This window comes from Myotis brandtii, unplaced genomic scaffold, assembly GCF_000412655.1.
Source record: "Myotis brandtii unplaced genomic scaffold, ASM41265v1 scaffold1105, whole genome shotgun sequence".
Taxonomy (NCBI): domain Eukaryota; kingdom Metazoa; phylum Chordata; class Mammalia; order Chiroptera; family Vespertilionidae; genus Myotis; species Myotis brandtii.
Window position 1 is genome coordinate 449,494 of NW_005353770.1, and position 15,781 is coordinate 465,274.

The 15,781-nt window shown below is 34.5% G+C and overlaps 1 protein-coding gene across 3 annotated transcripts in view; it reads right to left on the minus strand.

The window, feature by feature from the left end:
• Positions 1–2,687: 2,687 nt before the first annotated feature.
• Positions 2,688–15,781, minus strand: part of COMMD10 (COMM domain containing 10) — a 154,317-nt gene continuing 141,223 nt past the window's right edge. For all 3 annotated transcript variants that reach the window (XM_014544179.1, XM_005857349.2, XM_014544184.1), the window contains exons 6-7: positions 3,719–3,778; positions 2,688–3,006 (exon numbers count right to left, since the gene is read on the minus strand). In XM_014544179.1, the coding sequence (XP_014399665.1) occupies positions 2,968–3,006; positions 3,719–3,778 (99 nt within the window). In that variant the 3' untranslated portion in view covers positions 2,688–2,967. The remainder of the gene's footprint in view (positions 3,007–3,718; positions 3,779–15,781) is intronic.

Sequence of the window (15,781 nt, forward strand, 5' to 3'; positions counted from 1 at the left end):
TTTATTTTTTTGAGAAATTTACAATGTAACCTATGGTTTCTCAAACTTTCCCTTCATGTAGCCACACTGGGGAAGTAGGGTGAATATACCTCCCAGTAGCTGTGAATTTAGCTTGAAGTTGCCCATTTCTCTTTAACATTCATATATATTTGAACTGTATGACATAAAATATTTATCTCTCTGTAAAAATATAAATCCTCTAATTATTGGCTACTTAAAATCATGTTACCCCCATATTAGTTAGGCTATGTGCTAAACTGCTATATTAAGATTCCAAATGTACTTGCTAGAACAAGATATTTTATTTCTCATGTTAACAGGCTGGAGATAGCAGTTTGTTAAGAGTATATCAGCAATACTGCTCCATGAGGACATTCAGGGACCCAGTTCCCTTCCATGTTGTTGCTCCCTACCCTTTAAGGAATAATCTTTGCTCAGTCAAAGCTCACTCATCTCTAAATCTATGTTTCAGATTTGGAGATACAGAAAAGTGAAGATGAATATCATTTCCACTTACATTTCATGGGTGAGACCTAGTCATATGGCTGCAGTAGCTGCAGAGGATGGAAACATAATTTCCGGTTTCCATGTGGCTGGCAAAAATTAAAGTGAAGGTGATGCTACAGAAATAAATATCACATATATGGATATACAGATAGAAAAAAAAATTCAATAAAACCTATTGGCCATTTTTGAATTATGTGATTCTATAAATTTAGGTTACTTATAATTTTTTGTATTTCCTAATTAAAAATAAACATATTTTATAATTGAATAATTACATATATTATTTGTAATAGGTACAGAAATAGTACATTGGTTCCTTTCTAACAAGCAATTCTACTTTTATTCAATCCTCATGTCAAACACTCATGCAAAGCATAATTATTTGCTAAGATAGTATGTTCAAGTCCCCACTTATCCTCTCACCCATCTTATTTCTATTAAAAAGTAACATGCAATTAATACTTTCGGGGAATGATATCTTCTTTGACTTGTGTATCGAAACAAAAGTGGTGCCTTAGGGAAGAAAATGACCTGCAATTAAATACATTTCAGGAAAATATATGTTCTTAGTTGGAATTAGACCTTCTAATTGTCCTTCCTTCAATGCCTGTGATCAGAATTTCTTGAACTATTTACCACGTGTTTGTTTAGGTTTAGATATACACTTAGAGTCTATAAAACCAGCTCTTTTAGGGGCCATAAAATGAGCTACTATTAGACAATTCATCTTGAACTGTCACATTTAATTTAGATACCTACATTAGGAGTTAAGTTGGCTATGAAACCAATGAAAACTTCTACCTATCCATATGGTCAGAAAGGCCTAACAAATTCAACTTGAGATGATATATGTTTATTTGTACATAAGAAGTTTTAAAAAATATTTGTAAAAATGTTTATAGTAGGAAGTTCCCTCTGAGGTCTGGCAGAACAGAGTATAAACAAATAAGACAGATCTATCCCACAAGAAACCTTTGGAGACAAATCTCATTATATTAAAAATATGTCTTCCAGATATACTGTCAATGGAAGTTTAAAAACTTTTAAAATCAATCAACTATGGACAGCGACTACAACATTCATTTTCTGAAATACTGAAATAATCCAAACTCCCAATCCTTATAAGCGACAACACAGAAGCACAAATATAAATAAGGGCATAAATTATATATATTGAATTTTTATTTGGGAGACATTTAACACTTGTATTACTCAGACACCTCATATAAAGAATGTGATTTCATATTAATGGCTGTTTGTTTAGGACATTTATGAAATAAAATTCCTTCATGTGAAGAAAAAGCATTTTGAATCTCTCTCTCTCTCTCATTTTCTCCCCGTCCCTCCTCCTCTGACTTTCTGAAAACAATAAATTCAATTGATATTATTTTTTACAGACAGCCATACTCATATTTATATATATTCATAGCATAAAGTATTGTGCACTTCAGTTCAACTACTTCTGAGACAAACATTTTATTGAATGAAATGAATTAACATATTTACAGAAAGAGAATGTAAAAGCTGTTTTGAAATTTTAAGGATACTCCAGCACTCATTACAATTCTTTTTCTTCATGATCTGAATCTGTCTCCCACATTATGAAATGAATCATTATTAAATGAATAATTAGTTCTACTATCTGCAGTAGAAAGAACTGTTATTAAATCATTAAACTCAGAGAAAAAGTAAAAGTGTGCAGAGAAGCTCACACTGGAATCTCTGGATAACTACTACCAGCTCTCCCTTCAGCACTCATTACAATTCTTTTTCTTCATGATCTGAATCTGTCTCCCACATTATGAAATGAATCATTATTAAATGAATAATTAGTTCTACTATCTGCAGTAGAAAGAACTGTTATTAAATCATTAAACTCAGAGAAAAAGTAAAAGTGTGCAGAGAAGCTCACACTGGAATCTCTGGATAACTACTACCAGCTCTATTTTTAATTTCTTTCCTATATTATTTCCAAAGCAAACTATACTCATTATATTCAGGGGAAAATACTGTAATGTATTGATTGCATGGGGCGGCTTTCTTATTTTTATCAATGTAATTGTTGAGTTCTGTATTCTACGGTACGCAGTATACTTTATATCCATGGACCCTCCTTGATACCTATAGGTATCATCAAGTATGTAAAAAATGCATGTGGGCAATAAAGCAAAAATAGGGCAGTAAAAACAATATGGTGTTCACTTTTGTTTTTTTGAAAGCAAGATTATTCTTAACAATTGCTTGCTTGCTGTTGGCTCATGGAACTAGAGAATGTATATTAGAATCTTAGTCCTCAGAAAATTATTTCCTTTAGCTACTATTTGTCTAAGAAGTGATAAACCATATAATTTACAAGAAGAAAACTACTGAATCCTTCAGAAAACACAACCTGGCAGTCTGTCTTCAAAGCAAAATGATGAAGTGGCAGGAGTGTGATGGGGAAAGCGGTCTTCAGGAACATCAGGTAAGAGAATCCAGCTGTGCCTGGATGGTCTCTAGCTATTTACAAAGACAAGAAAAAGAGAGAGAGAGCTGGTAAAGAAAGAGAAATGCATAGGAAGTGCTGTTTAGAAACATGCAAATAGAAGGGAAAGGATGGCATTGGCAATTATGCGTATTAAATCCATCCACAGCAATAAATACACCACTTAAATTTTTTTCTTTTTTAGTGACAATATTAGAATTAGTGCTTGCTAAACTTTCAAATTTGTAAAGGAGGATTTCTAAATACTACTGTTTTACGTACACCCAACTGTTTCATTTTAAATGCTCATTATATGACTTTTAAAGGTGTGTGTGTCTGGGGGAATTTTCTAGATTACAAAATCAGTATTTGGAAAGAATCATCAAAAATACTCAAAGATAAATCTTTAAGGCCTGGCATCTTCCTTTTCTTTTGTACACAGAAATGAAAATATTTAACATTACTTTATATCTAATGTGCCAGTGTGGCTAGGTACCACATAAGTCATTACATATTGTTTACAGCAATACTCCTATTGCTTTAATTAAAACCATTTCCATTTTCTTCCTGATTTAGTTTGTCAGATTCTCATCTCAGCAATGCTTCCTACTGTGAAACATAAGGTGTTTACAAGTCAAGTTTAAAGAACTTAGTTCCATAATAGGGAATTTAAAAATAAAAATTCATAAAATGAAGGAAACATTGGGGAAAAACCCACTTCTTAGAAATTATTTTTAAAATACTTACCTTGTTATAGAAATCAAACAACTCCTTGTGATTGAATTCCACAAGAACTTTCTCCAGATTCTATAAGAAAGAAAAAAAAAAGAATTTAGTTGTATACAATTTATTGTTTTTTTTTCTATCCAGCTAGCCCCCAAATATGCCATCTTATTCTGAGTAGGTTTAAAAGAAATACAATATAAATGTTACTTGCTCTACTTAACATCATTGTTCCTAGAACTCACAAACGCACTTAATAACACTCCACATTAGCAAAAGGTTTCAACTCTATAGGGATATCTGTTCTTTAGTTGACTCTGCAAAGTTTAATAAAATAGATGCCAGCAAGAGAACAATTTCATTATCTATTTTTTCAAGACAGAGATAATACATGAGATTATATTTCATCTTTCTCAGCAGTCCATTTGAAATCTGGTAAATGCCATTACATAAAGACACCCGGGGTGGCATATCTGATTGGATCCATCCAGCCATTAATGCCTCACATCAGCACTGCTGCTGTCTCTAAGCATCTAACAGTTATGATCTTAACATGCTGAGACTGCTACCTTTTTCAATGTACAGACTCAGCAAAAGTTAACAATTAACACAACAGCTTCAAAGCTGGGACTTAAACATGCTCCTTCCTTTTAACCCACAATGACTTAGAGAAGATCTCAAGAATAAGGGAGGAGGCAGCCGATCAATGAGTCTCTCATCATTGATGTTTCTATCGCTCTCCCTATCCCTGAAATCAATAAAAACATATTAAAAATTCTAAAAAATAATAAGGGAGAATATAGAAGTGGTTTTAAGTGTTTCATGTCTATATGTAAAGAGATTATCTTTAGAATTTGAGAATCTATGTTTACCCATGGAGTGGCCAAGAGCAGTTGTTCTTTAGGAAGGTAGCAATGGAACCTAAGATAAGGCTAAAAACGGAAGGGAAGCTGGCCTGCTCCCCACATTGCTATGTTCTGGCATTAAACCCCAAAGAGTCCAAAATTTTAAATTCAAATCTGTCCTTCTAGGACGTTATTAAGGTATCTTATCCAGAAAGGAGTAAGATCAATTTTATTTAACAGGTTGGTAGCTTTATTTATGATTCTAAATTTAGACATATAGTCCATGGCTCCATTTTTACTCTTGCTTCAGGCCTAAAAATATTAGGAATGGGTCTGATCAAAAACTTTTCCATTTTAAGGAGGAAAATACTCCTAGCTTTCCCTTTTTTTTTTTTTTTTTGATTTGTGGATATTGTACCAACCTTTCATCCTTGAGAATATAATTAGAAAGTCACAAATTTGCTTAGCAAACCAGAATCAACTCTCTAACTTTATTGTTTACTCCTCCAAAAATGTTTGGAAGGGTCTATCCATTAAGGAAGCATGTTTTCAAACAACTTCTTTTCAATTTACTGTCAGGACACAAGGCAATGGTAGTCTAGACCCAACAAGGATGTAAAAAAAAGCATTATGTTTAATGAGAGTTCAATTGCTCGTATTTAAGGGGTGCTTCTCTTTGGGTTGTCTAGCTCTACATGTATCTTCCAACACTTTATATAGCCCTGGACTTTCAAATAACAAAGATCATTAGTATCTTTGTTAAAGGAAGAAGAGGAGTAAATACATTGGAATCCAAACCCTCCATATCTCAGCTATCAGTAGCAACTCTAACAACAGGCTTTCTGGAGGAAGATGTAGAAAATCCTGGCTGAAGTCATTTTATAGGCTGAATTTGACAATGGATTTAATTATTCACTTACTTCCTGTCTATCACGGTCATTAGATCAGGGGTCCTCAAACTACGGCCCGCAGGCCACATGCAAATACAAATATTGTATTTGTTCCCGTTTTGTTTTTTACTTCAAAATAAGATATGTGCAGTGTGCATAGGAATTTGTTCATAGTTTTTTTTTAAACTATAGTCCGGCCCTCCAACGGTCTTGGCCCCCTGTTTAAAAAGTTTGAGGACCCCTGCATTAGGTAATGAGACTTAATTAGTTGGTCCTACCCTGCCTCCCCACCCCAGAGAGAGTCAGAAAGATAGTCTGGATAATAAGATGCAGCCTATCCTATATAATAAAAGGCTAGTATGCAAATCGACCGAACAGCAGAACGACTGGTCAGTATGATGCGCACTGACCACCAGGGGGCAGACGCTTAATACAGGAGCTGCCCCCTGGTGGTCAGTGCACTCCCACAGGGGGAGCACCGCTCATCCAGAAGCCAGGCTCACAGCTGGGCCCCCTGGTAGTCAGTGCACTCCCACAGGTGGAGCACTGCTCAGCCAGAAGCCGGGCGGGGAGCGGGCTAAGCCATCAGTCGGACATCCCCCAAGGGCTCCTGGACTGTGAGAGGGTGCAGGCCAGGCTGAGGGACTCCCCCCCCCCCTTGCCGAGTGCACGAATTTCATGCACCAGGCCTGTAGTTATATAATACTAACTAAGAGAAATATCTTAGTGGCATAAAACTCCAGTTGCAAGTTATCAAATGTATCAACAATTTGTCAATCATATACCAAAACTACTTTTAAACTAAAACTAAACAACTCAAATCTTACTTGGTGAAACCAATTAAATACAAATATTTTAATATATGTGTATATAACAGATATATCTAGATATATGTACACACACACCTTTAGATAGTATGGTACTTCACTTTAAAAATATATATATTTTTTGTAATATATTTTTATTGATTTTAGAGAGGAAGGGAGAGGGAGAGAGATAGAAACCTCAATGATGAGAGAGAATCATTGATTGGCTGGCTCCTGCAGGTCCCACACTGAAGATTGAGTCCACAACCCAGGCACGTGCCCTGACCAGGAATTGAACCATGACGCTCAACCACTGAGCTATGCCGGCTGGGCGATACTTCACTTTTTTACATAGTCAAGTGTTTAAGAAAAAAGTATACAAGAACATTACATCCTCATTCTTCCAGTAACCAGGTACAAAGGATATGTTCATACAAGGAAAACTGTATTTTAAGTAAAAACATGTTAAAGTAAGAGCAGAGAGTTTATATTATCTTCCAAAGGAATATAATGACTAGATAATTAATAAAAAGTATTTCTGGAAGGACTTTTTGTTGCTTGTTTATTTAACAGAAGTATCAGTAGATACTGCTAATTTACCCTAACTCATTAAAAACTTACTAGATTTGTGTGTGTTTTTTTAAAAAAAGAAGTAATTTCGTAATATCTAACTAGGCTAAGATATTGTTATACATACCCCCCACATAAATGAATATTTTTTTAAACATAAAAGTAAAGTAAATAAATAAGATAGTTTTGTTTTATTTCGCTTTGTTGTTGTTATTGTTTTATTGGAGGTAAAGAGGGTGGTTGATTTGTACTGAGTCATCCACACAATTGCACGGTCCCTCTTGAGACAAAAGTAAGATGGAAGCCACTGCTAACGATACCTGCTCATGTGAGAATAAAGAAGGGTAACATTTTTTCAGTCTCCTTGGTTCGACACAATCTTCCTTGATCTAACTTTCTAATTTTATTTCCCACAAGACCCTCCAAAAACTCTTATTCCAACCAAACTGGTGTACTCACTATCTCCCACATATCCCACACTTTCTTCCCTGTTTTTGCTCATGTGGTCTCCTACTTTCAGATGAACTGTGGTTCTAAATAGGTAAGGTAAAACAAAAAACTAAAAGAAAGTATAAGTGAATATCTCCATTACCTTGGGGTATATAAAGACTCCTTCAAAAAGACATGAAAATATACTAAGTATGTAATCTTTAGTAGCATGTAAGCTGTTAGTAAATAATATACTAACTATAAAGAAAATGATTAATAAGTTAGAATACATTAGATTTCATCAAAACACATCATCAAAAGAGTCAAAAGGTTAGCCACAAAGACTCACATCTAGAATATATAAAAATCCCTACAAATCAATAAAAGAGACAAAACTCAGTTTAAAAATGGACAAGAATATATGTAAAATCATTATATTATACATCAAAAACTAACACAATGTTATGTCAATTATATCTCAAATTTTTAAAAAGCCACCTGGGTGGTAGTGTTTGGCTTGGAAGAAGGAAGAAACTATGAGAAGATTCTTATGATGCCAAATAGATTGTTCAAAGGGACTCCACACTAGCGAACGTGAATGATTTGGAGGACTGGCTGGTGGTGGAATGCAAGAAGTGGAGGAATTAATACTGAGGAACACAGCCCTTCTCCTGGTAGACTTCCTGGCAGTTTCCCCAGCTGAGAAAGGTGTCCAAGAATGCCCTGGATTGACAGATATTCTCTGGTTAAAGAAAAAAAAAAAAGACAAAAAGACAAGAGACTTGAACAGACACTTCATAGAGGAGGATGTCCAAACAGCCAAAAACATGCAAAAATATATTAGAAACCATACTGCTGGGAGGGATGGAAATTTGTATAACCATTCTGGAAACTTGTTTGGCAATATTTACTAAAGTTGAATATATGCACAACATATGACCCAGAAATTCACTCCTAAGTAGAATACTGCACTCAACAGAATTGTACCCATTTGGATACCAGGAGATTGGTACAAGAATATTGGTAGTACCATTATTCAAAAGAACCAAAGAACAGAAGTAACCAAAATTTCTTTCAACAGAAGACTATATAAAAAATTGTAGTATAGTAATACAGTGAAATATTACACAGACATTAAAATAAACTACAGCTAAATACAACACCTTGTATGACTCTCACAAACATAATGTTAGAGACAGGAACTGAAGAACACATACCGATTGATTTCATTTATATAAAGTTTAAAAACAACAACAACAAAAAGTTTTAGAGAAAAATACTTAGGTGTTAAAACTACAGAGTAAAGCAACCAAGATACTGTTAGAATAATACTTCCTCTGCGAATGTAATGCCAGCTGTGATAGAGAAGTGTGAAAACTTCAGATGTGGTTTAGAGGTAGAAGAGATAGCACTTAGTGACAGACTTGAGTTGGGGCAGAGGAGTTGAAGGAATAGAAAAAGTCAAGAATGACTCTCAGGTTTCTGGCAAGAGAAACTGGATAGATGTAACTAAGATAGGAAACTCTAGAAGAGAAGATTTGAAGTGGGGAATCAAAAGTGCAGCTTCAGATGTAATTAGCTTGATGTCTGTGAGATTTCCCTGAAAACATGTGGAGTAATTCTGGAAAGCCAGAAAAGAGGTTTAGGTAAGAGATAAACATCTGAGAGTTACTGATATATTGATATTTAAAATTATAAGAGTGGATGACATTGCCTTAGAAAAGAATGCAGAATGAGAAGGAAGGGTAACCTGGGCTGAATCCTCTTTAGGAATGCCACTATTTAGGGTAAGTAGGTATGCCACAAAGGATGAGTATCACTAGACTAGCACATGTTTTCTATATGGTATGTGGTAATATATGGTGGGCATTAATTACATGGATCAAGGTAATTTAGTATGTTAGTATACAGGCAATAAAACTGGTGGCTTACTTTTAAATATGCCTTCAGTCTTCCATATTCCAGTAAAACCCATTATAATCACTAATATTGTTAACTAAACATACACAGACTAGAAGATTTACTCTCTTTCTTCTGCCTTATACATATAAGATTACAACTCAGAACCCATTTAGTAAATTAATTACTTAAATTGTCTAAACTGGTGTCATGCATTAATAATAATACCAAACTTAAACTTCTGCAACCTATCTGAAAACACTGCAAAGTAAAATTGAAAGTGCAAAGATTAACATCCTGCCAATTTCTTAAAAGAGAAGATGTATTGTTCACCCATTCCTTTTCATCTTTAATTTGTAATACTGTCTACAAGTACCTGGATAATGTTGCACATAGCCATTAGCAAAATTTCCATGGAAACAATCTAGTGAGGTCTTCAGAGGGGTCTAACTTGATGAAAGCTGACAGTAAAAATGTCCTTTGCTTTCCCATTAGTTAGGAATTAGGAACACATACACATTTTCCAAGAGAGAAATGTATTAGCCACTCCATAAATTATCTAAGCAGAAATAGCCTCTAAATAATACCAATATAAACCAGATAAGAATTAAACCAAATTTACATTGCTTAGCTTTTAAACTTAAATTGGATATCAGAATTAGAAATGATATAATTATCTTTTCACCTAGAAAATTATGAGTGGAGGATACTAGTAAAAGAAAAACAACTACTACCTTATAAGTAGGAAGTGAATGAAATAAAAGATCTCCCTGAGGATTTTCTACTGTGAAAAAAAAATTATGTAAAACTGTGCATGAAATACAGTCACTAAATGTGTAATCAGAAGTATCTATTTCAGCTGCTAAAACGTTTAACCCGTTATCTGTATATGCCCTTATCATTCTAGCTAAAATATTACTTTGTTTTTGTATAGACAACACAATGTGTTTGGCAGTCATATCATCACTACTTTCTGTCCTCTTAAAAATTACAATGTTCTATGCATGAGCAGATCACAAACTTGGAGCCAATACAAATATACTTCATATAGTACTCATTAACTGTAATTTATTCTGTGTATGCTGATATGTCATTATGATTTTCAGCTTTGGCATTGAAATATTTAGCTATGGTTGCTGAATATAATCAGCAAGATAAGAGGTTTTGATATGATTACATGAAGCTCCTTATATATAGTAAGAAATTATGCTAAGGATAGCACTGAGAACTATGAAATGGAGCTTTTTTCTGTAATAAATATTATAGGTGATGCTATCTTTTTTGGAAATTATACTTTATTCTAATTATAAGTACTTATCTGATTACTGAAGCATTATCATTACAGATTTAGAATAGCTGCATTACTTAACTTTTCAAAATGTGTATTAGTATCTTAGCTGAGGAATTCCAGGTAAACTACAGATACCAAACTGAAATCATATTATGTTTCCAGTATATAGTTTTAAAGACTATGAGCTCAATGCCATTTGTTCATCAAATCACTTTATTGTCTTCATACACATAAATTTGGATGATGTGTGTGTACTTTCAAGAGCTACAGTGTATTTTGCATCCTAAATTAAATAACCTAATATAATTTGCAGTGTTAATAAAAGGTAATTAAAAACATATGTTGATTTAATTTTTTTCTATTTTGTGCTGTCATGTCAGTGTTCAAGGAAAAGAGGACCAATATGTGCATCTAAATGAGTATTAATTTCAATTTAGTTACAATTTACATCTCTTCTAAGTTAACTGAAAGCTCTACTTCTGCAAAATAAAAAGAGTAAGTTCAGCATTTGCTTCATGTTATGAAGGGTACTGAACTTATCACATAGGGCAGTGATGGCGAACCTATGACACACGTGTCAGAGGTGACACACGAACTCATTTTTTTGGTTGATTTTTCTTTGTTAAATGGTATTTAAATATATAAAATAAATATCAAAAATATAAGTCTTTGTTTTACTATGGTTGCAAATATCAAAAAATTTCTATATGTGACACGGCACCAGAGTTAAGTTAGGGTTTTTCAAAATACTGACATGCTGAGCTCAAAAGGTTCGCCATCACTGACATAGGGGGACACCTGAAAATCCACTGTTAACTTTAACATAATAATGGGACACCCCCTATCTTACCCTCAACATATGGGCCCAAAGTCTGAAAAACAGGCAAACACGATAACTCATTTAATTATAGGGTCAATAAAGGCAGAAACTGTTTAGAAGAAATTATTAACTGTAATTATGTTGTCCCATTATAGATTTTTAACTTGTAATGGTGACAGATGAAGACTGAGCTCATTTTTCCATCCAAATTAATTTCCTGCTAACCTAATTACCAGATTACGATTTGCAAAATCCTCTTGGAATCATCAAATGAACTAACAATGCATATTCTAAAAACCAAAATGGTTCTAAACACGTTGATATTTTTTATAATCCTGAGTATATCAGGCGCTCATAAATAAGGGTTTTATTTTACATTTGATATACAGTGTTTAGGGAATATTACTATGAATTCAACACAAATAGAATTATTGGCAGATAGTTCAGTCTGCACTTGAGTAAATGGTGGAGCATAGGTTTTATTTTTAATTTTGGGAAAATAATAAGATTGGAGAATTTAACTTATAATTTTTAAAACATATTCATGGAAATACTGATTTACCACACAGCTCACCCATTTTAAGTAAATAATTCAACAGTTTTTAGTATATTCATAGAATTGTGCAACTATCACTACAATTAATTTTAGAGCATTTTCATCACCCAAAAAAAGAAACCCCATACCCTTTAGCTATCATCTACCAACACTCCTAACTATCCTTGCCTCCCCACTCCACTCCTTGCCATTCTAGGCAACCAGCAATATACTTGCTGTGCCTATAAATTTGTCTCTTCTAGAAATAATATAAATTTTAAATAGATCCCTGATGCACCCCATTATTTAAGAAACGAGCTATAAAAAAGTGGAGCTCTGAAAACACAAAAACTGAGGAATGCCTTGAGAGGTAGGATAAAAACTAGAAATGTGCTATAATGGACCCTAAGGAAAGACAGAGTTTTAAATAGGAAAGGGTGATTCAAGCGTCAAAGGCTCCCAAGAATCAACTGAGAAAAGGACTAATATATTTTAGATTCAATGACAAGGAGAATGTTACTGACACTGGCAGAAGTATTTTTGGTAGAATGGTGAGGAGAAGCCAACTCCAGTTGATTAGAGGGGTGAATATAAAGTGAGAAAGTCAAATGAATGTAGACCAGGATTGGTAAACTATAGTCCACAGGCCAATTCTGGCTAGCTGTCAGCTTTTGTAAATAAAGGTTCATTGGAACCACAGACACAGTCATTGGTTTGTATATTTATTGTCTACTAGAGGCCTGGTGCATGAAATTCGTGCATGGGTAGGGTCCCTAGGCCTGCCTGTCCAGCGATCAGGACCTATCGGGGCCTTCCGGCTGCCAGCTGGGGCCTTCCTTCTGGCTGCTGGCTGGGGCCTCCCTTCCCCGGCTGCTGGCTGGGGCCTTCCTTCGTTTACAGACACAGTCATTGGTTTGTATATTTACTGTCTACTAGAGGCCTGGTGCACGAAATTCGTGCATGGGTAGGGTCCCTAGGCCTGCCTGTCCAGCGATCAGGACCTATCGGGGCCTTCCGGCTGCCAGCTGGGGCCTTCCTTCTGGCTGCTGGCTGGGGCCTCCCTTCCCCGGCTGCTGGCTGGGGCCTTCCTTCGTTCCGCGCCGCCTCCTGGTGGTCAGCGCACATCATAGCGAGCAACAGAACTCCCGGTCTCCCGGTCGAACTCCTGCAGGGACACTTCGCATATTAGCCTTTTATATATATAGATAGATAGCTGCTTTACTGTTACCACAGCAGTGTCATATTGCCTGCAAGCTTAAAATAGTTACTATTTGCCCCTTCGCAGAAAAATGTTTGCCAACCCCTACTGTAGACAAATGTCTTAAATTATTAGTTCTATTTATCAAAGTGACCTAATAAACAACAATATTCCACATTATGTTCACTATTCCCAGTTAAAAAAGACCTGTTTACATGTAAGTGGAAGTAAGTAAAATCAGCTGTGTTGCATACAGCATAATTACTCATCTCAAGATTGAAATTCTAGGCCCTCTTCACTACCATCTGATGCACTCTTATTTTATAGGAAAGGCTGGTGACAGCTATTGAGGCTTAGATCATATTTTTGCAATAAACAGGATACATCACTTAGCAGCTCTTATTTATATAATTTTTCAAACATTAGTAAAGTCTTACATCATGCAAATCTCCTTAAGAGAACACAAATGTGATTTAAAAATTGATATTAAAACATAAATTTTGTCTCAAGCTTTATCTCTTTTCTAAAGTTTATTAATAATAAGTGTTTAAAAGGATTAGTCCCAACTATTTTATTTTAATCGGTTATGTATTCATATAAAGTTCATAAAAATTTTTTGTCATTTTTAAAACTACAGTTTATCAATGTTAAGAAGAAGCCAAAGGTTTGAGTGAGAAACATTAAAACTGGACTGTTCAGCTTTTGCTTGTTATATGAGGTCTTTCCCTGGAATGACACATAAGGTAATAAAGCTACACAATTTAATTTAATATTTTGTATCTGTTGGTGATTAGAGAGGTTAAGTACCTCTCTAGTCTAATCATTAATATTAATGAGCTTTGTGACCTACGCCAATTTAATTAAACAAATCTTTAAATAACCTATTAAGAAGTTCTCAATATTTTGAACTTGAAATTATGTTATACAATTATTTTATAGTGCTTAAAAATACATAAGGGTTTCAAAGGCATTTCCTATCCTGAAAATGGGAAAAAAATGATGGAATGGTGAGAACGTCTATCAAACATCACTTTTTTATTACAGTTCACATTGGGCTTTGAAATCATAGATTCATAGATTAGGGAATTAAGACAGGTTATTCCATAGTTGAAGGAAATACAGTATGAGAACAAGTTAAACCTATTTAACCTCAAAGTGATTATAAGTAACTTTTACTTTCAAGTCAGATCTGAGTTAACAAATATAAAAATGATAAGGTTGGTGGAATCTACCCAAATAGTTGTGAAAAGTTACTCAGTTATGTCATAAAGTTGGAAAAAGTCAATAATATTTTAAAAAATGGAATGTTTGTGTGAAGCAATGTTAATTAAGGTGGGATTACGTCATGATTTATGGGTTTCTCTTTGAGACATTTATAAAGAGACTGGGTTAAAAAAAAGTTTGCAGAAACTTGTAGAAGTAGCCACAGACTATGTTGCAAATCAGAACTCTTCCAAATAGACAGCCTCCTCTTAGATGGAACAGACTTATTTAAACCAGAATAAAAATTTTTTGTCATTTTTAAAACTACAGTTTATCAATGTTAAGAAGAAGCCAAAGGTTTGAGTGAGAAACATTAAAACTGGACTGTTCAGCTTTTGCTTGTTATATGAGGTCTTTCCCTGGAATGACACATAAGGTAATAAAGCTACACAATTTAATTTAATATTTTGTATCTGTTGGTGATTAGAGAGGTTAAGTACCTCTCTAGTCTAATCATTAATATTAATGAGCTTTGTGACCTACGCCAATTTAATTAAACAAATCTTTAAATAACCTATTAAGAAGTTCTCAATATTTTGAACTTGAAATTATGTTATACAATTATTTTATAGTGCTGAAAAATACATAAGGGTTTCAAAGGCATTTCCTATCCTGAAAATGGGAAAAAAATGATGGAATGGTGAGAACGTCTATCAAACATCACTTTTTTATTACAGTTCACATTGGGCTTTGAAATCATAGATTCATAGATTAGGGAATTAAGACAGGTTATTCCATAGTTGAAGGAAATACAGTATGAGAACAAGTTAAACCTATTTAACCTCAAAGTGATTATAAGTAACTTTTACTTTCAAGTCAGATCTGAGTTAACAAATATAAAAATGATAAGGTTGGTGGAATCTACCTGTGACATGGCACCAGAGTTAAGTTAGAGTTTTTCAAAATGCTGACATGCCAAGCTCAAAAGGTTCGCCATCACTGCTCTAGACCATACTAAATACTGATCCCAACTCAATTTTTAAAGTGTCGCTCTCATTAGGTTGCTCTTCTACTAAAAATAATCAGTATCTCCCCAATTACCAATAATTAAACTTCTATCTCTTATGTCTAGAGGTCAAAGCTTTCATAAGCTGGTCCCAGTCTACCTTTTACTTTTTAATTATATAATATTAAAAACAGTAAAATTATAGGGACTAATATAACAGATATTCATGTAACCCAACACCTAGATATAACTCATATTAACATTCTGCCTTTAAAGAATACAGTTAAAATCTGCCACCACTCATCCTATTTCCTTCACTTTAGTAGAAGGATAAAGACTTGCTGGAAATCTATAATAATAAAAGTGTATATAAGTGTATATTAGCATATAAGTGTAATATGCTAATTAGACCGGACAGCTGAACGACCTTCTGGACGTCCTTCCGAAGAAGCTGTGGTGGTGGGGGCCAAGGCAGAGGTGGTTAGGGGTGATCGAACAGGCAGGCAGGTGAGTGGTTAAGGGCGATCAGGCAGGCAGGCAGAGGGGGTTAGGGGCAATCAGGCGGGCAGGCGGGTGGGTAGGGGGGATCAGGCAG